General features: G+C 49.7%; 1 protein-coding gene across 3 annotated transcripts in view; it reads right to left on the bottom strand.

Annotated features, from left to right (window-relative positions):
- Positions 1-25,114, bottom strand: part of LOC119974531 — a 101,005-nt gene that overhangs the window by 53,750 nt on the left and 22,141 nt on the right. For 2 of the 3 annotated variants that reach the window (XM_038813491.1, XM_038813493.1), the window contains exons 1-2: positions 7,864-7,942; positions 6,517-6,831 (exon numbers count right to left, since the gene is read on the bottom strand). In XM_038813491.1, the coding sequence (XP_038669419.1) occupies positions 6,517-6,831; positions 7,864-7,915 (367 nt within the window). In that variant the 5' untranslated portion in view covers positions 7,916-7,942. Of the gene's footprint in view, positions 1-6,516; positions 6,832-7,863; positions 7,943-25,114 lie in introns of those variants that run through there. The other variant, XM_038813492.1, reaches the window with a different exon arrangement.

Raw genomic sequence — 25,114 nt, 5'->3', positions numbered from 1 at the left:
GCAGAAATGATTAGCAACTACAAGATGTACTGCTGGCCAAGACTCCTTCAAAAGCACCTTCCAAACCTTTGACTCTGCCACCCAGAAAGACAAGGGCAGCAGACACATGGGAACACCACGAGGTGGATTTCTTTTTCAATTTCAAACACAATTTTATATATAAAATATCCAAAAGCTGCATTACAAAATATTTTGGATTGTCATAAGAAGAAATGATATTGTACTCTGAGGTGTTTCAACACAGTTGTATTTACAATGTACAGTCAAGAACAAGCTTCTAGTTCATAGAATTTCATAGAATTTACAGTGCAGAAGGAGGCCATTCAGCCCATCGAGTCACACCGGCTCTTGGAAAGAGCACCCTACCCAAGCCCATACCTCCACCCTATCCCCATAACTCAGTAACCCCACCTAACACTAAGGGCAATTTGGACCCTAAGGGCAACTTAGCATGGCCAATCCACCTAACCTGCACATCTTTGGACTGTGGGAGGAAACCGGAGCACATGGAGGAAACCCACGCACACACGGGGAGAACGTGCAGACTCCACACAGACAGTGACCCAAGCCGGGAATCGAACCTGGGACCCTGGAGCTGTGAAACATTTGTGCTAACCACTATGCTACCGTGCTGCCCTCCACTATGCTACCGTGCTGCCCTACCACTATGCTACCGTGCTGCCCTACCACTATGCTACCGTGCTGTCCTACCACTATCCTACCGTGCTGCCCGAGGAATTCCACATGTTTATTAGCCCTTCAGTGAACTATGGCTGAAAGGCCTTACATATTGGTCTTTCCCCATTGAACCTTGGCGATTTCTCCCCCAAGCTTTAGTGCGTCCCTCAGCACCTGTCTAGAGCTCTGGAATGTGCTAGTCTGCAACACTCGGTCAGGGACAACTCTTTGCTCTGGGAGACCAACAAATTTCAAACAGTCCAAAGCACATTTTTCACTGAGTTAATCATCCTACCGCAGCAGTTCATGTTTGTCTCAGTGAGTGTGAAGAGCCCATTGAGCACAGGGCCCTATGTCATGGAGCTGCTTGGGATGAATCTCAGCAAAAAACACCTCATCCATCTACAGACCTTCTTTGCAAAGGCAGTTCCCACCTGCAAGTTCCCCTCCAAGTCACTCAGCATCCTTGATGCACGATCACTTGTACAAAGGCTAAGGTTGGATACAACTGTGGCTTTATTGCAGTAAGATGTGTGGCCTCCCACAGCAGCTGGCGAAATGGCTGCTGAATAGAGGACACGCTCCTCCTACTGGGCGGAGCGAGCAGGCAGGGGCGACCGGCGAACCTGTAGTACAGGTCCCACCTTACATCACCTAATACAGGTGTAACAGTGGTTTACCACAGTCCTGATTTGGAAATATATCACCATTCCTTCACTGTTGCTGGTTCCAAATCCTGGAACTCTCTCTCTTGCAGCACTGTGGATGTACCTGCAAACCTGGACTGCAGCATTTCAAGAAGCAGCTTAGCACAATCTTCTCAAGGACAATAAATGCTGGTCTAGCCAGCGACACCCACGTCCCAAGAATAAATTAAGTAAAAGTTCTATTTTATAAAGTTAGAACATTTGCGTAAATGAGAAACAAATGAAACTCCAACAAAATTCCCTGGATGGCACTGTGGCATAGTGGTTAGCACTGCTGCTTCACAGCACCAGGGACCAAGGTTCAATTCCGACCCTGGGTGACTGTGGAGTTTGCACTTTCTCCCCATGTTTGCGTGGGTTTCCTCCCACAGTCGAAAGATGTGTGGGTTAGGTGGATTGGACAGACTAAATTACCCCTTAGTGTGCAGGATGTACAGGGTAAGTGGAGTTATGGGGATAGGGTGGGAGAGTGGGCCTAGGTTAGGATGTTCTTCAGACGGTCAGTGCTGAATCGATGGGCTGAATGGTCTCCTTCTCTACTGTAGGAATTCTATGGTCTATGGTTCTAATCCTCCACTTTGCTCTTATCCAGCATAACTCCTCAACTCATATGTGCTGCCTCCTCCTTCAGTCAATTGATGCTGCCTCCTCCTTCAGTTAATTGACATATCAGCTTCCAAGTTGTACCTTGGATGCCACCAAGATCCTGAATGCAACAGATGTTCACGTGGGGCTTACTAAAAAGTGTTCAACAAGCCCAGGTGCAATCTGTCTCTCAATATTCAATGGCTACTTAGTATGGGATGGGCGGATGGGATTTATCCTAGGATTCTCTGGAAAGCTAAGGAGGAGATTGCAGAGCCTTTGGCTTTGATCTTTATGTCGTCATTTTGTACAGGAATAGTGCCAGAAGACTGGAGGATAGCAAATGTTGTCCCCTTGTTCAAGAAGGGGAGCAGAAACATCCCTGGCAACTATAGACCAGTGAGCCTTACTTCTGTTGCGGGGAAAGTCTTTTTGGAAAGGATTGTAAGAGATCGGATTTATAATCATCTAGAAAGGAATAATTTGATTAGGGATAGTCAACACGGTTTTGTGAAGGGTAGGTCGTGCCTCTCAAACCTTCTTGAGTTCTTTGAGAAGGTGACCAAACAGGTGGACGAGGGTAAAGCAGTTGATGTGGTGTATATGGATTTCAGTAAACCGTTTGATAAAGTTCTCCACGGTAGGCTATTGCAGAAAATACGGAGGTATGGGATTGAGGGTGATTTAACGGTTTGGATTAGGAAGTGGCTAGCTGGAAGAAGACAGAGAGTGGTGGTTGATGGGAAATGTTCAGCCTAGGTGTACCACAAGGATCTGTTTTGGGGCCACTGCTGTTTGTCATTTTTATAAATGACCTGGAGGAGGGCGTAGAAGGATGGGTGAGTAAATTTGCGGATGACACTAAAGTCAGTGGAGTTGTGGACAGTGCGGAAGGATGTTGCCGGTTACAGAGGGACATAGATAAGTTGCAGAGCTGGGCTGAGAGGTGGCAAATGGAGTTCAATGCAGAAAAGTGTGATGTGATTCATTTTGGAAGGAGTAACAGGAATACAGAGTACTGGGCTAATGGTAAGATTCTTGCTGGTGTGGATGAGCAGAGAGATCTCGGTGTCCATGTACATAGATCCGTGAAAGTTGCCACCCAGGTTGATAGGATTGTTGAGAAGGCGTATGGTGTGTTAGCTTTTATTGGTAGAGGGATTGAGTTCCGGAGCCATGAGGTCATGTTGCAGCTGTACAAAACTCAGGTGCGACTGCATTTGGAGTATTGCGTGCAGTTCTGGTCGCCGCATTATGGGAAGGATGTGGAAGCATTGGACAGGGTGCAGAGGAGATTTACCAGGATTTTGCCTGGTATGGAGGGAAGAGCTTATGAGGAAAGGCTGAGGACTTGAGGCTCTTTTCGTTAGAGAGAAGAAAGTTAAGAGGTGACTTAATAGAGGCATACAAGATGATCAGAGGATTAGATAGGGTGGACAGTGAGAGCCTTTTTCCTCGGATGGTGATGGCTAGCACAAGGGGACATACCTTTAAATTGAGGGAAGATAGATATAGAACAGATGTCAGAGGTAGGTTCTTTACTCAGAGAGTAGTAAGGGCATGGAATGCCCTGCCTGCAACAGTAGTGGACTCGCCAAGATTAAGGGCATTTAAATGGTCAGTGGATAAACATATGGAATAGTGTAGATGGGCTTTAGATTGGTTTCACAGGTCGGCGCAACATTGAGAGCTGAAGGGCCTGTACTGCACTGTAATGTTCTGTGTTCTATGTTCTATGACAACTTGGAAGTTGCTGAAGAAGGTTTTGCTACTTCCAAAGCCACCTTGACTCTCACTTTCTCAGCTATCTTCACATTGGTAGTCTCAAATTTATCCCAGTCCTCTCAAGGACTAATGTGAGACCATACCTTTGGTTGTCAATTAGGCTTGCTAGCCACAGATCCCACATACAGATCTCATTAAGCCCAATTGCTAATTCAATTTGATAATGATCCCTGATGTATGGGTGCTATGGTTGCACATTGGTTAGCACTGTTGCTTCACAGCATCAGGGTCCCAGTTTTGATTCCCGGCTTGGGTAACTGTTAATTTAAGCCTACTTGTGACAATCAAGATTATCATTGTTATTAAGTCTGAGCCCCTTAAGGCCATCAAGAAAACTTGTGCAGGTGATAAAGTATTCAAGGCCAAAGACACTTAAATCTTTAATATATTTACGCAGTCATTGCTTTGTTGGTGCAGTAGCACAGAATCTTACAATGTGCTGCTGCTGGTGGCCTCAGGAGATACCAGTGACAGCAATATATATTTTTAATCTTTTCAAAATCTGATGGGAGGGAGGCCATTCAGTCCATCATACATGTTCCAGTTCTTTGGTAGAACAGCCCTCCCGTCAGTGGAATCACCTTATTGTTTCTGTGGGTGGGATTTTCCAGCCATTTCTGCTGGTGGGATATTCTGGTCCTGCCAAAGCCACTGCGGGCTCCCCGTCGTCGTGTTAGGATACCGGACCAGACCCCAATGTTTGTTAGAATACCAAACGTGAACCCCAAACCATTTTTCTATTTGTAAAACTGTGAGGAAAGGATATTTCACTCCAGGAGTGATGATTCTAACGAATAGATATATTTTATGTTAAAATAACATTAATTTAAGCACAGAATTAACCATATTAACAGCAAAGAAATAGCTTTACAATGAACAGTTAAACAATTCTTAAATAAAAGAAAAAACTTGAACATACTATCTATACCTATTACTAACTCCAATTAAGCAACCCAATACAGTTCAAATGCCATTTATAAGTAAAATTAACAAACAGGTTACCTGATTAGCTGTGCAGAGACTTTTGGAGAGAGTTAATTTCAAGAACAGTACTCGTACACTTCTGTCTTGTCAGACACAAATCGTATGACAACTGCAAAATTACAGACAGATCTGGCTCCTCCCATTAATTACATCATCTGTATTCCACTAAGTTCCATGACCTGCTTAGTTAGGACTAAATACCACTCCCCCTTAAAATATCTACACTCCAGGGAATCTCCAGCAATCAAAATGCAATTCCATTAACCAGTAAGTGGTCCATAATTGTCTCATATTTTACAACTCCTTAATTACAACTTTAACAACCACACATTCTGGATCCTTAACCTAAGTTTTTTAATAATATTACTGCAATAAATCTATACCTTAACCCAGGCTTTTAAAACATTACGGCAATAAATGTAAAACATAATGTCGAACAATTACTACATTCATCACAAGCAGGACGGGTGAGCCATGTAAAACGGCAGAGACAGCAGTGGGACTAGACGGGCCTGCTGGCGCCAATGGTGAGCCGCCTCCACTGACAAATAAAACATGTCGGGGGAAAGCAGAAAATCCCACCCATTGAAAACATTTACACTGCTATTAAACTCTAAGTAAGTCTTGCTGCTCTGATGAGGAAAACCTCGCTTCTTTCAGAGAATCTATAGAATCCCTACAGTGCAGAAGGAGGCCATTTGGCCCATCGAGTCTGCACCAACCCTCCAAAAGAGCGCGATGCATAGTGCCACTCCCCCCCCCCCCCCCCCTTCCCCGATCCCTGTAAATCCACAGAACCTGCGTATCTTTGGACTGTGGAAGGAAACCGGAGCAGTCAGAGAAAACCCACACAGAGAATGTGCAAATTCCACACAGACAGTCATCCAAGGTCTGAATTGAACCCGGGTCCCTGGCACGGTGATGCAGCAGTGCTAACCATCATGCCACCATGTTGCCACCTCTTCTCACCTAATGACGGAAGTTTCCCATCTCTAGAATCATTGTAGTAAATCTCCCCTGAACCCTCTCTAAGACATCGGTGCCCTTGGAGCTGAACACAATATTCGAGCTCAAGACTAGCCAGTAACTTTTAAATGTTTAGCATTAACTTCATTGTTTTTGTCCTCTTTTCGCTCTTTGTAGAAGGATTCTAAATGTTATTTTTTAATCAGCCTTATTGACTTGCCCCTGTCACCTTCAATGTATATTTATGGATATTCCTTGGTGCCCTTGTTTATAATTGTTAATGATCCTGGAATTAAAATTCTCAATTGACATCAATAGTTGTATTTTGGTGGGGTTGGGTTGCAGAAATTGAACATCTGCATTACCCTACAGCTGCTGTGGGATGTCAGAGAGAACCCTGTTACTGTCGGGTCAATGGGACCCTGTTGCCTTTTAAACCAGGATTTGAATGTGGAAGGCCCTGCCAGGTTCATGCAGGTAAGAGGATTTCACCAAGACTTTTCTTTGTGTGTTGGTTTGGGGTGGGGGGGGGGGGGGAGTGGGGGTGATGGTCTTTGCCTTTCCAACTGACTCCTCCCTCCCATTTTGATCAGCACCAAGGAGGTGAGACTCACGGAGTTAAAAGCCTGCCGGGTTCAAACTGACCAACTAGTGTATTTTTTCGCCCACTCCATCAGCCAGAATTCAACCTCCTCGATTTAATCAGTAACTGCCTTAACCCACCCCAAGTGTATTAATTTGCTCCAGGCAGCCTGTGAATAGGAAGGCTATGATTCATTATTTGGGCAAACAAAACATTGATGTTACTCACCGAACACAACAAGATGAATTCTGGCTTTCCCTTCTGCACCAGAGTGTGGGTTCATGGTAACAATGTACTCTCCACTGTCTGAAACAGTCACTGACTTGAGAAGGAGAGAGACGTCATGGACTAACTCCACCTGATCTGCATACTGATAGTTTATATCTACAGCTGTCCCGATCCAGTTTATGACATCCATCCCATTGTGTTTCCAGTTCCCACTCTTCACCTGGATGGACGGTCTCACTGACAGGAGCACAAGATCTTCGACTGCTGCATTCACAAGACTCTCATTCACCGAGATGGTCAGGTCTTGACATTCCACTACGTAGGGTAGGGGGAGTTAAGAAATCTTTGTTAATATGCTAATTTAAATGAAAACTAGATGGAGACAGAATCGGGCAGATTGTAAAATCAGCATCAACATCAGTAATATTAGTGAAGTTTTATTTAATCTATCCTCCCCAGCCTGTTTAATCCCTACCACTGCACCTCCCCCCCCCCCACCATGTCTGACATGAGAATTTAAAAAAAATATATACTTCATTCATAAAGTATCTGAAAGAAAATTACAAACATTTGAAAATGGCCTTTGCAGAAATTGCAATAATCCATATCCATAGAATCCCTACAGTGCAGAAGGAGGCCATTCAGCCCATCGAGTCTGCACTAACCCTCCGAAAGAGCACTCCAACAAGGCCCATTCCCCACCTTAGCCCCATAACCCTGCACATTAATCATGACTAAGCCACCTATGGGGAGGAAGTGGCAGAGTGGTATTGTCGCTGGACTCAAAATCCAGAGTCACGGAGACCCGGGTTTGAAAACCGCCACAGCAGATGCTGATATTTGAATTCCATAAAAACAAAATCTTGAATTGAAAGTCTAAAGATGACCGTAAACCATCGTCGATTGTCGCAAAAACCCATCTGGTTCACAAATGCATTTAGGGAAGGAAGTCTGCTGTCCTTACCTGGTCTGGCCTACATGTAACTCTAGATCCACAGCAATGTGGTTGAATCTTAACTGCTCTCAAGGATGGGCAATAAATACTGACCCAGCCAGTGACGTCCACATCCCATGAATGAATTTTTTAAAAACCTGTGCACCTTTGGGCTGTAGGAGGAAACCGGAGCACCCAAAGGAAATCCACACACACATGGGAGAAAGTGCAGACTTCAGATAGACAGTGACCTCAGATTGGAATCGAACCTGGGTCTCCATCTAGTTTTTCTACATGGATCATGTTGCACTCTGAGTTCCTTCAATACAGTCAAATTAACAATTCAGGCATTTCACAATGGTCATTACAAAAATGTAATGATACTTAACATTGATTAGGAAATTTATTCTCACCAGCAGGCATGAATAACCAGATAGCCAGGGTGGCGAGGCAGACTCTCTCCATCCTACCAGAGCAATGCTGGTTCCCGTTATAGAGAGAGAGAGAGAGAGAGAGAGACAGAGAGAGAGAGCAGCTAGAAATCCTTGGTCAATGAACCAGATTAGGTATTAACTAAACTGAACAGAGATAGGCAACAATCCGGTTCAGAGTCACCTCACTGAAAAGAACTGGGAGGTGAAGGGTGACAGTTCAGGGAGAGGATCCAGGAAATGACGGCAGCACGGTAGCATGGTGGTTAGCATAAATGCTTCACAGCTCCAGGGTCCCAGGTTCGGTTCCCGGCTGGGTCACTGTCTGTGCGGAGTCTGTACGGAGCGGGAACTGTGGTGCCCTCTGCCTTTATAGTGTGTGTATTCTAACTGGTGATTGGCTGCGGTGTTTGTACATGTTGATTGTTCCCTGTGTGTGTCCATCAGTGTGTGTCTGCACAATGATATACTGGTGTATATTATGACAGTGGTGAGCTGTCTTCTTGAACCGCTCAAATCCATATGGTGTAAGTACACCCACTGTGCTGTTAGGGAGGAGTTCCAAGATTTTAATCTAGTGACAGCGAAGGAATGGTGAAATATTTCCAAGTGGCTTGGAGGGGGCTTGCACATGGTGATGTTTCTATGTGTCTGCTGCCCTTGAAGTTTTAGATGATGGAGGCTGAAGGTTGGAATGTGCCATCAATAGTTTATATAGTGCATCTTGCAGATGCCGTACAAGCAGCCATGATGGTGGAAGGTGTGCCAATCAAGTAGACTGCTTTGTCTGGGTGAAGATTGAAAAATGAAGACTTGGCTCAACCCTTAACCTCAAATCTGAAGTTAATCATAGACAGGACAACCATATGTATTTATTTTTAAATATTCTTTTAGGGGATATGGATGTCGCTGGTTTGGCCAGCATTTATTGCCCTCCCCTAATTGGGAGTAAATGTTTAAGGTGGTGGAGTGGGTGAATGTTTGTCGGGGGAGTGAATGTTTGTTGAGGAAGTGTCAGTCAAGTGATACTGCTTTCTCCTGGATGGTGTCGAGTTCCTTGAGTATTGTTGGAGCTGCGCTCATCCAGTCAAGTGGAGAGTATTCCATTACATGCCAGACTTATGCCTTGTAAATTGTGGACAGGTCTTGGGAATTAGGAGGTGAGTTGCTCTCTGCAGAATTCCTAGCCTCTGACCTACTCTTGTAGCCCCAATATTTATACAACCGGTCCAGTTAAGTTTCTAGTCAATGGTAAACTGCTAGGATGATGGTAATGAGGGATTCAGCAATGGTAATGTCATTGAATATCAAGGTCAATTTACTCGTTCTTGTTGGAGATGATTATTACCTAGTGCTTGTGCAGCATGAATATTACCTGCCATTTATCAACTCAAACATGAACGCTGTCTAGGTCTTGCTGCATCCTGGCATGGAATGCTTCATTATCTAAGGAGTCGAGAACAGGAGTGAACATTGTGCAATCATCAGTAAACATCCTCCCTATAGTCTAAGGGTCTGGCACACATATGGTTAATGTGGAACTGATAGAGTACCACCCACACGGTAGCACAAGTGATTAGCACTGTGACTTCACAGCGCCAGGGTCCCAGGTTCGATTCCCTGCTGGGTCACTGTCTGTGCAGAGTCTGCACGCTCTCCCCATGTCTGTATGGGTTTCCTCCAGGTGCTCCGGTTTCCTCCCGTAGTCCAAAGACGTGAAGGTTAGGTGGATTGGCCATGGTAATTGCCCTAAGTGACCAAAAAAGGTTAGGAGGGGTTATTGGGTTACGGGGATGGGGTGGAAGTGAGGGCTTAAGTGGGTCAGTGCAGACTCGATGGGCTGAATGACCTCCTTCAGCACTGTATGTTCTATGTTCACACAGTACATTCTTGTATATTCTTGAATAGCTCTATGAGTCAATAAAGACTTACAGTTAACCTAAAATTGATTATAAAGACTTCCTCAGACCTACCGAGCTGCAACCAACATGCTACAACACCCACTTCTGATCTTATGACGGAAGGTGATAAATGAGCAACTAGTCTAGGGTAAAACACGCCAGCTTCAAACCAGCAACCGTCCCATGCAAAAAACTGAATCTTGATTTGGGGCAAAACCCAAAAAGGGTATGAAAGTAGTAAAACATATAGGCAATATCAACTCCGATTAGCCAATCAACAGATTGATGGCTCTGACAGATTGACAGGTTGACTAGTTATATTGGCTGGTAACTCGCACACCTAGTGGCCGGAGGAAGTAAGGGGTGAGATTCTCCGACCCTTTGGGGGCAGAGAACAGCCGTTCACCCGGAAATCCGGCGTGACAGCACTTCCGTGATTCTCCGCGGACCCGCCATTCCACGCGCGGTCGATGCAGCGCAGGTTGGGGTTCATTGGAACAGGCCCCCACGACGATTCTCCGTGGTCGACTAGCCGAATTCCCACCGGCGTGGCTTACATGTGGTACCACCAAGTGAGAGCTGGGTCATGTGGCCGCGGTGGCGGTCCTGGTGGAGGGTGAGGGTATCTGCCTCCGGGGGGGCCTCAGCGGTTGCCAGGCCCGTGATCGGGGACCTTCCTCCGCGAGGGCCTGCTGTGTGGCTCCGCCATGTCGGCGGCACCCACGCCAAGGCAGGCCACTGTGCGCATGCCACAGTTACGGGACACACACCTGGAAAACAGAGAATCACCCCGGACCTTCGAGGAAAAAGTCCAGAGTAAATCTCGCCCTTTTTCCGGCGTGCGTGGGGACTTAGCCCCCAGAAAGGAGAATCCCGCCCAGGATCGTCCCGTCCTGTTGATATCTACAGAACCTGCCATGCGGGCGAGGGGCGGGGGAAAGGGTGGGGTGGAGGTGGGGAGAGGGGCGGGGGCCTCATCTTTGGTGAGAAAGGCCATTAAGTCTGCCCAACACCTCTTCCCCCCTGCAAGTGTCAGCCTGGCTCGATTGGCAATCCTGTTGCTTTGTTTTCAGAAGAGGCTGGGATTCTAACTGCCCCTCCAGGAACTGAAGGCCTAAGCCAGGCTGATACTCCAGTGCTGGGAGTGTGCCGCATTGTCAAAGGAGATGGGCTGAGGTGAAAAGCTGTTCCGGTGGATGGTCCAGATCGAACGGTGGGGGCTCGGCGGGTCGGTGGGGGGACAAACGAAGAATCCAGATGTCCTGCCCAACATTTATTTATCCATATTGGACAGAATGACACTGTCGCGGGGGGGGGGGGGGGGGGGGGGATGCAGAAAGTTATTCAAGAATCCATTGACTTCGACGAGAGTGGAAAATCCCACTACCGCACTACCGCAAAATTGATTATTCATTGATTATCCATCTCAATGGTATTTTGGAGAGTTTTTTAAATGACATTGATACAATTGCATTCTGTTTTTTTGCTATTTTGAAATGATTGTGATTTACTTTTATTCTGGGGGACAAAACAATACGACATGAAAAAGAACGTGGATCTGCACCTGTCTTTGCACCAGTTGTGGAATTATCTCCTCCTTGGGGCAGGGTGGGGAGGTGGGCTGCTCAACAGACAAACGCCCACCTTCTCGATGCTTCTAGATTTTCATGCTGGATCCTTACCAGTAAAGCAGGGAATTAACTGGGGCGATCCCAAGCAATGTGGGTGAAATTATGCATTCCTTTCACTCATTCCAGTTTCAGTTTACACAGATAATTACTGGTGGCTGCTCAAAATACTTAACCCAGAGCTGTATCGTCTTCCTTATCATAATGATTCATCGCACACTTAACGGCCTCCACATTAGCAAGGAATAGAAACACACCAGACTCGCTATGCCGTATTCATGCCAGGGATTTCTGACTCAGAAAGCAGGAATGTCTGAGCAAATCCTATGTGAGTGGAAACCTTTGACACACTGTGAGGATAAATGGCATGGCCTTGTGCCTAGTCTGCCTGGGATTCACAGTACACTCTAAAATATGGTCCAGACTACGATTAGGTATTGGAGCTTAATGCGAGTAGTGCTAAAGGGCCATTTTTATCCCTCATATTTGATTTTTGTATGTGGATAACATGGGCAAGGCGATATCAAACATCTATCCTTAGTTATTTCATGGGCATTGAATGTCAACAATGAAAGAACTACAGGAACACAGGATGTCAAACATTGCCTCACACCCAAGCTTTAGCCTCCTGTCTCTCATACCTTTATCTTGAAGCCTGTCAATAATTTAAGAATGTGCTGTGGTTATTTTTGTCATTGCTGTCTGCAGACACTTGGCTTCCACATCTTCAGTAGGTGAGGCTAAAACAAGCATCTTAAATGTCAATGGTCAGTCAGCATTTTTCTCAATAAAAACAATCATACAGTTAAGCTATTATGTTTTGGTATGACCTCAAGTGTTTACAATCAGACTTTGTCGATGAAAACATTGGTTGCGTTAACCCATTGCTATCCTTGCCCTTCACTTCCACCTCTACATTATCCCCAGCCCACCTCCTACCATTTCATAGCAAAGTGATTAGCACTGCTGCCTCACAGCACCAGGGATCCGGGTAGCATTGTGGGTAGCACAATTGCTTCACAGATCCAGGGTCCCAGTTCGATTCCGGCTTGGGCCACTGTCTGTGCGGAGTCTGCACATCCTCCCCGTGTGTGCGTGGGTTTCCTCCCACAGTCCAAAGATGTGCAAGTTAGGTGGATTGGACATGATAAATTGCCCTTAGTGTCCAAAATTGCCCTTAGTGTTGGGTGGGGTTACTGGATTATGGGGATAGGTTGGAGGTATTAACCTTGGGTAGGGTGCTCTTTCCAGGAGCCGGTGCCGACTCGATGGGCCGAATGGCCTCCTTCTGCACTGTAAATTCTATGATCTATGATCAATTCCAGCCTTGGGTGACTTTGTGTATTTTGAACGTTCTCAACATGTTTGCGTGGGTTTCCTCCAGGTGCTCCAGCTTCCTCCCACAGTCCAAAGATGTGAAGGTTAGATGGATTGATCATGTTAAATTGCTCCTTGGCGTCCAAACATGTGCAGGTTAGGTGGAGTTACGTGGAAAGGACAGGGGAGTGGGCATGGGAAAGGTGCTCTTTTGGAGGGTTGGTGCAGTCTCAATGTGATGAATGGCCTCCTTCTACACTGGAAGGATTCTATGAATTCTATGAAACTGCAGTCGTAGATATCATAGAATTTACAGTGCAGAAGGAGGCCATTCGGCCCATCGAGTCTGCACCGGCTCTTGGAAAGAGCACCCTACCCAAGGTCAACACCTCCACCCTATCCCCATAACCCAGTAACCCCACCCAACACCAAGGGCAATTTTGGACACTAAGGGCAATTTATCATGGCCAATCCACCTAACCTGCACATCTTTGTGACTGTGGGAGGAAACCGGAGCACCCGGAGGAAATCCACACACACATGGGAAGGAATATGCAGACTCCGCACACACTGTGACCCAAGCAGGAATCGAACCTGGGACCCTGGAGCTGTGAAGCAATTGTGCTATCCACAATGCTACCGTGCTGCCCATGTCAATTGGCATACAGCAAGCTCCCACAGATAGCAACATGCTAATGATCAGATAAACTGTTCTAGTGATGTTGATTGAGGGATAAATATTGCCACAGGACAGTGAGGAGAATTGACCTGCTCATCTTAGAAAACATGGGGGAACAATTTTGTCCACCTGTGAGGGTAGGTCAGGCCTCAGTTTAATGACTCATCAGACACAGGGCAGCTCCAGCCGTGCAACACTTCATTAGTACCGCACTGGGGTATCACAGCCAGATTTTACACTTTTAGAGTGGAACTGGAAACACCAACGTTTTGACCAAGAGGCACTAATGCCGCTGCAGGAGCCAATGGCCAATACCGTATGTAGTCTGGAACTAAACTCATGTGGAAGTCGGGCTTCTGAGGGAGTCAAGGGTTTCCATCCCTGAAGGATACAAATAAACCAGTTGGGATTTTAAACAACAAGGTGTCAGATTTCAGGTTGTTTACTGGTGCCAGTCCACATGATTACCACGCTCACCATATTCAATTCCATAATTTACCATGGTTAGACTTGAATCTCTGCATTGCTAATCCAATGTCATCCAACAACTAAACTGTCGTACTCACATTGCCCAGTCTCGCTTTGTGCAAAAAATGAACAGGGGTCATGGTGTAGGCATTTCCCCAAGTGTGGTAGTCACCACTATTTGTATATAGTACGTATATGAGAAGTAATATGGTCAGGCTCCTGTACTACAGGTATGGGGGTAGATCCTTGCCTGCTGGCTCCACCCAGTAGGTGGAGTATAAATGTGTGGGCTCTCCGAGCTGCAGCCATTTCGGCAGCAGCTGCGGGAGGTTACACATCTCTGCGTAATAAAGCCTCGATTACACTCTACTCTCGTCTCGTCGTAATTGATAGTGCATCACCAAGCATCTGAATCCCTTCCTGTGATACGTCCTTGCAAGTGTTGTTCTCACTTTCACATGGGTGTTACCTTCTCTTGAACACAAATATTAACACTATCATTAAATCCAGCAAAATTAAATGTTTGCGACAGCTAACTTCACAATTTGCTAATATATTTAATATGTAGAGTTAAAAATTGTCCTTCCGCATCTCTCTCGTGCCCACTGAATCTGTTAAAAGATTTTTCTCCTAAACCCGGTATTTTTCTCTCTTATTAAGTCCAATTCCCTTTCAAAAGTTAGTAATAAATCTGTTCACCAAGCTCTCAAGCAGCTCATTCCAGATCATAATAACTTACTGCCCCAAAATAAATCTAATTACCCCTAGCCCGCAAAGCTCTAAAAATGACTCCTCTTCAAAGTCATGTCCATTTGGAAGTTCTAGTCAAATCGCTTTTGTTGAGTGTTTTTATTGGTATTTTCCAGTTTTTACAGAATAACGGCTCAAGTGTGTCTGATATTTACAAATAACGTTGTTCTTTATTAACACTGCTTTTTAGATGTGGTCCCCACCACTGCACCCTCTGCAGTCCCTGCCCTCCCCTTCCTTTGTTTGTAGCTTACTATCCCTCTTTATGATGCCTTCTACCTTTTGGCGTCACACACTGCATTCCGTTTATCTGTTGGGGTCTTCAGTTTTTTGTCGTTGGTGGGAGGGGGTGCGGCTGTGAAGCCCCCCACCATCTCTCCTTTTACCCCCTGTGATCCACTCTGTGGCCCCCCTGGAATCCCCTTCCCCTTCTATGCTTCTTTCACTTGTGTGTGCCTTCCCTTGTCTTCCTCCCTCCCTTCAACCCCCCCCCCCCCCCCCCCCCCCCCCGCCCCGTTTCTCTTTCCCTAGTTGCTGTTGGCATCGAACAGGTCTTTGAACTGGATGATGAATTGCCCCCCATATTGTGGAAGCCCTCGTCCGACCCGCAGATGGTGTACTTGATCTTCTCCAGGTGGAGGAATTCCGAGAGTTCTGCCAGCCAGTCTGCAGCTGTGGGTGGTACTGCTGATCACCAGCCGAGCAGGATTCTTCAGCGTGCGATTAGAGAAGCAAAAGCAAGGGCGTCCCCATATGCAGTTCTGGCTGGTCCGATACCCCGAAGACTGCCACTCTCAGGCACAGCTCCATCTTCACCCCCACAACCTTGGACATCACCTCAAGTCTGGGGCAGGCCCAGAACATGTGATCATGGTTGGCTGGGCCTCCCTGGCACCGTTCACATTTGTCCTCCACCTCTGGGAAGAACCTGCTCATTTGGGTTCTGGTTAGGTGAGTACTGAGTACCACTTTAAACTGCATGAGGCTTAGCCTGGCGCAGGAGGAGGTGGAGTTGGCCCTATTCAGTGCTTCGCTCCAGAGTCCTGAACCCACTTCTGTCCCCAATTCGGCCTCCCATTTTCGTTTGGCTTCATCCAGTGGTGGTCATGTCCTATCCAGCAACCATCCGCGTATGTCCTCAGTTTCCCCCTCCTTGCTGTCCTTATTTATTCGTTCCTCCAGTAGTATTTCTCTTGGGGCCCTGGGTTATCTTGCCATCTCCTTGCGGTGAAAGTGTTTAATTTGGTGGTGTGAGTTCCTATCCTGTTGGCAGATCCAGGTCCTCCGTCAGTTCATCCAAGGTCGCGAGTCTGTCTCCTACGAAAAGGTCCCTGACCGCCGGGGTCCCCCCAACCTGTCTCCATTTTTTAAACGTGCGTCAAGAATGGCTGGTGGGCGACTTCCGGTTGCGGCTATGACCAGCTAAGTCGCACGTTTGGCTGCTCCTGCTACAAAGGTGTTTTCGGGCCGATTGGAGGGCCCCAACGGCGCTGTAAGGACAAATCCCGGTGGGGGAAGGCTCCCTGAAGAGAACCAGACCAACTTTATGGTCGGTACCCGGAGTGGGGTGGTAAAGAAAGCAACAGCAGCTCCCAAAAAAAAGCGGGGGAAGAAGACCAAAATGGCGGCCGGTGGCGCATCCGAGGAATGGAGGAAATGGGCGGAGGAGCAGCAGGCCGCTCTCCTGCGCTTCTTTACGGAGCTGAAAATGGAGCTCTTGGAGTCAATGAATGCGACGACCACCAGGCTGATGGGAGCCCAGGCGACCCAAGAGGCGTCGATTCGGGAGCTGCAGCAGGAGATGACTGCGAGGGAGGAGGAGGCCACGGTCCTCGTGGGAAAGGTAGAGGTGCACGAGGCACTCCACCTGAAATGGCAGAGCCGTTTTGAGGAGCTGGATACCCGAATGAGGCGGAAGAACCTGAGGATCTTGGGCCTGGCAGAAGGCCTGGAGGGGTCAGACCTCCCGGGATACGTAGCAGAAATGCTGAGCTCCCTGATGGGGGCAGGGGCCGTCCCTTCGCCCCTGGAGCTGGAAGAGGCCTACAGGGTCATGGCTAGGAGGCCAAGAGCAAATGAGCCCCCGAGGGCGGTGCTGGTGCGGTTCCAGCGACTCAGCGACCGTGAGAGAGTGCTGGAGTGGGCCAAGAGGGAAAGGAGCAGCAAGTGGGAGAATTCGACGGTGAGGGTCTACCAGGACTGGAGTGCGGAGGTGGCAAAGCGGCGGGCCCGGTACAACCGGACGAAGGCGGTGCTACATGCAAAACGGATCAGGTTCGGAATGCTGCAGCCAGCGCGCTTGTGGGTCACCTACAGGAACCAACACCACTATTTTGAGTCCCCAGAGGAGGCGTGGGCCTTTGTACAGGAAGAGAAACTGGACTCGAATTAGACCCAGGGGATACTTGGCGGCCGTAGCCGCTCGGGTACTTTCAGCTGAATTCTTTGTTTGGATTTTGAACTCTTGCTGTGGTTTTTCTTCTGATGTTTTTTCCCCCTTTGCCAACTTCCCTTAGTTATTGTTATTGTGGTTTATGGTTATTTATGCTGTTTGGTAGAGGGCGACTGTTAAGTACATTGTTATTTGTTATCTATCTGTTATTTATAATGTTAAGTTGGGGAGGCGGGACGGGGGGGAGAGCAGATCGGGGATATGGGCTCCTAGGGGGGGGTTCTTTACAGGCATGGACGGGGACGGGGGTGGAACTGAAGATGGCGGGGTGGGGTGTGGCAGGGCGAAAGCGCGGGCTTTCCTCTGTTTTCCCGCGCGCAGGGCAGAGGAGGGGGGAGGGGAGGAGTGCGGGGCGTGGCTAGCAATGGCGACCTTTCCCGCGCTGGAGCGGGGCCAGGGAGGAGTGGCAAGGGGGGGGGAGGCCCCCCCCCCCCCCCCGAGCCGGGGGGAGTCGGAGTGTGGCAGGAGCAGCCGGGTCAGCGTGAACCAGCTGACTTACGGGAGTACGATGGAGGGTACATCGCGGCTAGGAGGGGTCCTAGCCTGGGGGGGCGGGGGGGGGGGGGGGGGGGGGGGGGGAAGGGGGGTTAGGGAGGGACACCGGGTTGCTGCTGAAAAGACCAGAAACGGGAAGTGGAGGACTGGAGAGGTGGGGGGAGGGGGACATCGCCATGGGGAGCGGGTCAGAAGGGGAGGGTCGACCCGGGGCGAGCAGGGAACAGGACATGGCTAATCGGCAGGGGAAGGGGGCGGGTCGTCCCGCGACCCGGCTGATCACTTGGAACGTGAGGGGGCTGAATGGGCCGGTCAAGAGATCAAGGGTATTCTCACACCTGAAGGGACTGAAGGCTGATGTAGCAATGTTACAGGAGACCCATTTGAAGGTAGTGGACCAGGTTCGCCTGAGAAGGGGGTGGGTGGGACAGGTGTTCCACTCTGGATTGGACGCAAAGAACCGGGGGGTGGCGATTCTGGTGGGAAAGAGGGTGTCGTTCGTGGCGGAGGAGGTGGTGGCGGATAAGGAGGGTAGGTATGTGATGGTGAAGGGTAAGCTGCAGGGGGAGAAAGTGGTGATGGTCAACGTATATGCCCCGAACTGGGATGACGCGGGTTTTATGAGGCGCCTATTGGGCCTCATTCCGGGACTGGAGGCAGGGGGCTTGATCATGGGGGGGGACTTTAACACAGTGCTGGACCCCGGGCTAGACAGATCGAGCTCAAGGACCAATAGGAGGCCGGCAGCGGCAGAAGTGCTGAGGGGGTACATGGAGCAGATGGGAGGAGAAGACCCATGGAGGTTTGGTAGGCCGAGGGCGAGGGAGTATTCCTTTTTCTCCCACGTCCATAGAGTGTACTCCAGAATCGATTTCTTCGTGTTGAGCAGGGGGCTGATCCCGAAGGTACGGGAAGCTGAGTACTCGGCCATTGCGATCTCTGATCATGCACCACATTGGGTGGATGTGGAAATGGGGGAGGCGCGGGACCAGCGCCCGCTGTGGCGGCTGGATGTGGGGCTGTTAGCGGACGACGAGGTGTGTAAAAGGGTCCGGAAGAGCATTGAGAGCTATCTGGACTTGAATGACACGGGTGAGGTGCAGGTGGGGATGGTGTGGGAGGCCCTGAAGGCAGTGATCAGGGGAGAGCTGATCTCCATAAGGGCGCACAGAGAAAGAACGGAGAGGCAGGAGAGGGAGAGGCTGGTGGGGGAGCTATTGGAAGTGGATAGGAGATATGCGGAGGCACCAGAGGAGGGGCTGCTGGGAGAACGGCGCAGCCTGCAGGTCAAGTTCGACCTGCTGACCACCAGGAAGGCAGAGACGCAGTGGAGAAGGGCACAGGGCGCGGTCTATGAGTATGGGGAAAAGGCGAGCAGGATGCTGGCACACCAGCTTCGCAAACGAGATGCGGCTAGGGAGATTGGGGGAGTGAAGGAGAGGGGCGGGAAGGTAGTGCAGAAGGGGCAAGAAGTGAATGGGGTCTTCAGGGATTTTTACAAGGAGTTGTATCGGTCTGAGCCGCCGACGAGGAGAGGGGGAATGGAGGACTTCCTAAACAAATTGAGGTTCCCAAGGGTCCAGGAGGGGCTGGTAGAAGGGCTGGGGGCGCCAATAGGGCTAGAGGAGCTAGTCACGGGAATAGGTCAGATGCAAGCGGGGAAGGCGCCGGGGCCAGATGGGTTCCCGGTGGAATTCTACAAGAAAATGTGGACTTGGTGGGACCGGTACTGGTACGAGCCTTTAATGAGGCGCGAGAGGGGGGGGGGTTCTGCCCCCGACAATGTCGCAGGCTCTGATCTCCCTGATATTAAAGCGGGATAAAGACCCCGTGCAGTGCGGGTCCTACAGGCCTATCTCGCTTCTGAACGTGGATGCCAAGTTGCTGGCAAAGATCCTGGCAGCTAGAATAGAGGATTGTGTGCCAGGGGTAATCCATGAGGACCAGACAGGGTTCGTGAAGGGGCGGCAGCTCAACACGAACGTGCGGAGATTGCTGAATGTAATTACGATGCCGGCAGTGGAGGGGGAGGCTGAGATAGTGGTAGCGCTGGACGCGGAGAAGGCATTCGATAGGGTGGAGTGGGAGTACCTGTGGGAGACGTTGGAACGGTTTGGGTTTGGGGAAGGGTTTATTAAGTGGGTGAAGTTGCTCTACTCGGCCCCGACGGCGAGTGTAGTGACAAACGGGAGGAGGTCGGAGTATTTCGGGCTCCACCGAGGGACCAGGCAGGGATGTCCCCTATCCCCCCTACTTTTCGCACTGGCGATTGAACCGTTGGCGATGGCACTGAGGGGTTCAGGGGGGTGGAGAGGACTGACTAGGGGAGGGGAGGAACATCGAGTATCGCTGTATGCGGATGATCTACTGCTGTACGTGGCAGACCCAGAAGGGGGAATGCCGGAGATAATGGAACTATTAGCAGAGTTTGGGGACTTTTCGGGGTACAAACTAAATTTGGGCAAAAGCGAGGTTTTTGTGATACACCCGGGGGATCAGGGAGAGGGTATTGGGAGACTCCCCTTCAAGCGAGCAGGAAAGAGCTTTAGGTACTTAGGGGTGCAGGTGGCAAGGAACTGGGGGACCCTCCACAAGTTGAACTTTTCCAGGCTGGTGGAACAGATGGAGGAGGAATTTAAGAGGTGGGACATGGTACCGTTGTCGCTGGCGGGGAGGGTGCAGTCAATCAAAATGACGGTCCTCCCAAGGTTCTTGTTTTTATTTCAGTGCTTGCCCATCTTCTTCCCTAGGGCCTTCTTCAAAAAGGTGACGAGTAGCATCATGAGCTATGTGTGGGCGCATGGCACCCCAAGGGTGAGAAGGGTCTTTTTGGAGCGGAGTAGGGACAGTGGAGGGCTGGCACTACCCAATCTCTCGGGGTATTACTGGGCGGCAAATGTGTCAATGGTGCGCAAGTGGATGATGGAAGGGGAGGGGGCAGCTTGGAAACGAATGGAGAGGGCGTCCTGTGGCAACACAAGCCTGGGGGCCCTAGTAACGGCACCATGGCCGCTCCCCCCCACGAGGTACACCACGAGCCCGGTGGTGGCGGCCACCCTCAAGATATGGGGGCAGTGGAGGCGACACAGGGGGGAAATGGGAGGTCTGTTGGCGGCGCCAATAAGAGGGAACCACAGATTCATCCCGGGGAACATCGACGGGGGATTTCAGAGCTGGTACAGGGTGGGCATACGGCAGCTGAAGGACCTGTTTATAGAGGGGAGGTTTGCGAGCCTGGGAGGGCTGGAGGAGAAGTTTGAGCTCCCCCCGGGAAACATGTTCAGATATTTACAAGTGAAGGCATTTGCTAGGCGGCAGGTGGAGGGGTTCCCCCTGCTCCCCAGTAAGGGGGCGAGTGATAGGGTGCTCTCGGGGGTCTGGGTCGGAGGGGGGAAGATATCAGACATCTACAAGATAATGCAGGAGGCGGAAGAAGCATCAGGGGAGGAGCTGAAAGCCAAGTGGGAAGTGGAGCTGGGAGAGCAGATAGAAGACGGGACGTGGGCGGATGCACTGGAGAAGGTCAATTCTCCCTCCTCGTGTGCGAGGCTGAGCCTCATTCAATTTAAGGTGCTGCATAGAGCTCACATGACGGGGACAAGGTTCTTTGGGGGTGAGGACAGGTGTGTCAGATGTCTGGGAGGCCCAGCGAACCATGTGCATATGTTCTGGGCATGTCCGGTGCTGGAAGGGTTCTGGAAGGGGGTGGCAAGGACGGTGTCGAAGGTGGTGGGGTCCAGGGTCAAACCAGGATGGGGGCTTGCGATCTTTGGGGTCGGGGTAGAACCGGGGGTACAGGAGGCCAGGGAGGCCGGAATACTGGCCTTTGCGTCCCTAGTGGCTCGACGAAGGATATTAATTCAATGGAAGGACGCGAGGCCTCCAAGCGTTGAAACTTGGATTAACGATATGGCTAGCTATATTCAGCTAGAAAGGATCAAATTTGCCCTGAGAGGGTCGGTACAGGGATTCTCCAGGCGGTGGCAACCTTTCCTTGACTTTTTAGATCAGAGATAGGCGTACGGGGTCGTGGCAGCAGCAACCCGGGGGGGGGGGGGGGGGGAGGGGAGGGGGGGGGGAGGGGAGGGGAAGGGGGGGGGCAGCAATGGTCGTGGGGGGACATGCACGACTGTAACGCGGGCAAGTCTGCTCGCTGCTCATGTCTGAAACTGTAGGCTGCCTTGTTTGTTAAGTTGTTGCTTGGGGGGGGGGGGAGGACTGGTGCGCGCGAGAGGGCGGGCGAGGGAGGGATATTTGCCTAGAGGGATTGTGTTGTAAATAATTTAAAAATTAGTAGGGGTAAATGTCTGTATGGAAAAACTCTTTCAATAAAAATTATTTAAAAAAAAAAAAGAATGGCTGGTGGGCATCTTTGGTTGCCACAGATGCGGTACATGGGGGACATCCCAGTTAATTCAAAATGCTGCCTCATTTAGTTCCATGTTTTCAGAGTGCCAGCCGCCACTGGGCAGGATGTGTACATTGTTGGGGAGATTGGGAGTCCTGCCGTAGCGAAGACTCGGAGGGTCGTTCCATTGCAGGAGGACTCCTCCAGCCTTATCCATTCTGTATTTGACTCTACTATCCATCCCCTCACCCTCTCGGCTGTACAGTGGTAATACTGTAGTTTGGCAGGGCCAGACCGCCCAAGTTTTTCCTCCTTTGCAGTGTTGGCTTGGGGATCCTTGAATTCCTGCCCCGCCACACAAACACCATGATCATTTTGTCCACTTTGAGGAAATAGGCCTTAGGGATGAAGATTGGGTATGGATCTAACAGGAAGAGGAAACTTGGCAGAACGTTCATTCCCGAATGTCCCGAAGGACGTGTTGTTAGGTAATTTGGACAACCTGAATTCTCCTTCAGTGTACCCAAACAGGTGCTTGAATGTGGTGACTAGGGACTTTTCACAGTAACTTCATTGCAGTGTTAATGTAAGTCTACTTGTGGCAATAAAGATTATTATTATTATTTTGATCATCTGCACCCTCTCCGCCATGGAAAGTGGGAACACATCCCATCTCTGTCGGTCCTTTTTAACTTCCTCTGCCAGGCTGGCCAGATTCCACTTATGGATTCGTGTCCAGTTATGGGATATCTGGATCCCCAGGTAGCGGAATTTGTTTTGGGCTAGTTTGAATGAAAGTCCATTCAGCTCTGTACCTCCTCTGTTAGAGTTCGCCTTGCTCTTGCTCAGGTTGTGTTTGTCGCCCGAAAAGGCTTCGAACTCTTCCAGCAGTTGCACAATTGCTTTCAGGCCATTCTGTGGGTCTGATGTGTAGAGGAGCAGGTCATTTGCATAGAGCGATACTCTATGCTCTCTGCCCCCTCTTTGGATGCCCTTCCAGCTTTTCGCATCTTGCAGGGCAATTTCCAGGGGTTCAATTGCCAGGGCGAACAAAGCAGGGAAAGTGGCACCCCTGCCTTGTGCCCCTGTGCAGCTGGAAATATTTAGAGCTGGTGGTTTGGTCCGAGCGCTCACCTTGGGAGCGTTGTACAGGAGTTTCACCCATGAGGTGGACCCCGTCCCCGGCCCAGCACGGTAGCATTGTAGATAGCACAATCGCTTCACAGCTCCAGGGTCCCAGGTTCAATTCCTGCTTGGGTCACTGTCTCTGCGGACTCTGCACATCCTCCCCGTGTGTGCGTGGGTTTCCTTCCACAATCCAAAGATGTGCAAGTTAGGTGGATTGGACATGATAAATTGCCCTTAGTGTCCAAAATTGCCCTTAGTGTTGGGTGGGGTTACTGGGTTATGGGGATAGGGTGGAGGTGTTAACCTTGGGTAGGGTGCTCTTTCCAGGAGCCGGTGCAGACTCGATGGGCCGAATGGCCTCCTTCTGCACTGTAAATTCTATGATCTATGATCTAAACCACTCCAGTACCTCCATGGGGTACTTCAATTCGACTCCGTCGAAGGCAGTCTACATTGAGTAACAAAATGGGTCTGGGTGATCTGCAGCCCATCAGGTCCTTGTCTTATTTGGGCATCAGCGATACCATGGCCTGTGTTAGCATAGGAGCCAGACTGACCTCACTAGCAAGTCTGCGAACATGTCCCGTAGATGTGGGGCCAGGGCTGGTGCAAATTTCTTATAGAAGTCCACCGGGAACCCATTGGGTCCTGGCGCCTTCCCTGCCTGCTTGGAGCTGATACTCTTCATGATCTCTCTCAATCCTATCGGTGTTTCCAGCTCCCCCATCTATCTTCCCTCATGACTTGCATGTCTAGTTTCATCCCCATGTCCCCTTCGGGGGGCTCGAAGATGTACAGCCCTCAGTAAAAGATCTTGAACGATCGGTTGACCTCTTTTTGTTCAGTTACCAGTCTGCCTCTGCTGTTCCTCACCTGAGCTACCTCTCTCATGGCTGCCTGCTTTCTCAGCTGGTGAGCCAGTAGGCGGCCAGCCTTTTCCCCACGTTTGTAGACAGTCCCTTGTGTGTGGTGGAGATGGTGCACTGCTTTCCTGGTGGATAGCTGGTTAAAGTCCATTTGTAGGGTGGCACGTGGCACAGTGACTAGCACTGCAGCCTACGGCACTGAGCGCCCGGGTTCTAATCCCGGCCCTGGGTCACTGTCCATGTGGAGTGTGCACATTCTCCACCTGTCTGTGTGGGTTCACCCCACAATCCAAAGATGTGCAGGGTAGGTAGATTGGCCACGCTAAATTGCCCCTTAATTGGAAAAAAAATTGGGTACTCTAAATTTATTTTTAAAAAGTCCATCTCTAGCTTTGTCGTCTCTGCCAAAAGCTCAATGGTCAGGGTTTCGAAGTACTTTCTGTCGACCTCCAGAATGGAGTCGATCGGTTGTTGCTTGGTCACCCTCTCTTCCCTGTCTGTATGTGTCTTGTAGGCTATAATCTCTCCCCTAATCACCGCCTTCAGTGCCTCCCAGGACATGGAAGGTGAGACTTTCCAATCCGGTTATTTGCAATATACTCACCTATGGCTTGTGATATTTTCAGCCAGTAGTTCTGTGTCCAACCTCCACGTGGGCCATTGGCATGGCCTGTTTCCAACCTCACATGTACTGTGGAGCGTTGTTGGAGAAAACTATTGCAGAATATTCCGTTCTTCTGAACGGTCAAAGGTCCACTGCCCCCATCTGTTTCATGAATGCTTCCAGTTCCCAAGCCATGCCTGTCCTTTTCCCCAATCTGGGGTTCGATCGGTCCGTGAGCGGGTCCTGTACACAGTTAAAAGTCACTCCCCAGTTGATGCATACCAGAGTTGGGGATTTCCACCATGGTCTTTTTTATGAAATCTGTGTCATTTCAGCTGGGCGCGTACATATTTACCAGGACTACCGGTGCCCCATCCAGGACACTGCTGACCATGGTGTACCATCCCTCTTGGTCCATTACCATCCTTGTCGCCGTGCATCTTATTCTCTTGCTAATCACTATGGCTACACCCCTAGCCCTCGTCCCATAGCATAAATAGTACGTCTGACTCACCCAGCCCTTTCTTACCCGCATTCTGTCCTTCTGCCTCAGGTGTGCCTCCTGCAGGAAGACAGGAAGAAGAACAGCCCGGAGGA

Source organism: Scyliorhinus canicula, chromosome 12, assembly GCF_902713615.1.
Source record: "Scyliorhinus canicula chromosome 12, sScyCan1.1, whole genome shotgun sequence".
Taxonomy (NCBI): domain Eukaryota; kingdom Metazoa; phylum Chordata; class Chondrichthyes; order Carcharhiniformes; family Scyliorhinidae; genus Scyliorhinus; species Scyliorhinus canicula.
Note: the sequence above shows the minus strand (reverse complement) of the source record. Positions and strands in the feature narration are given on the sequence as shown.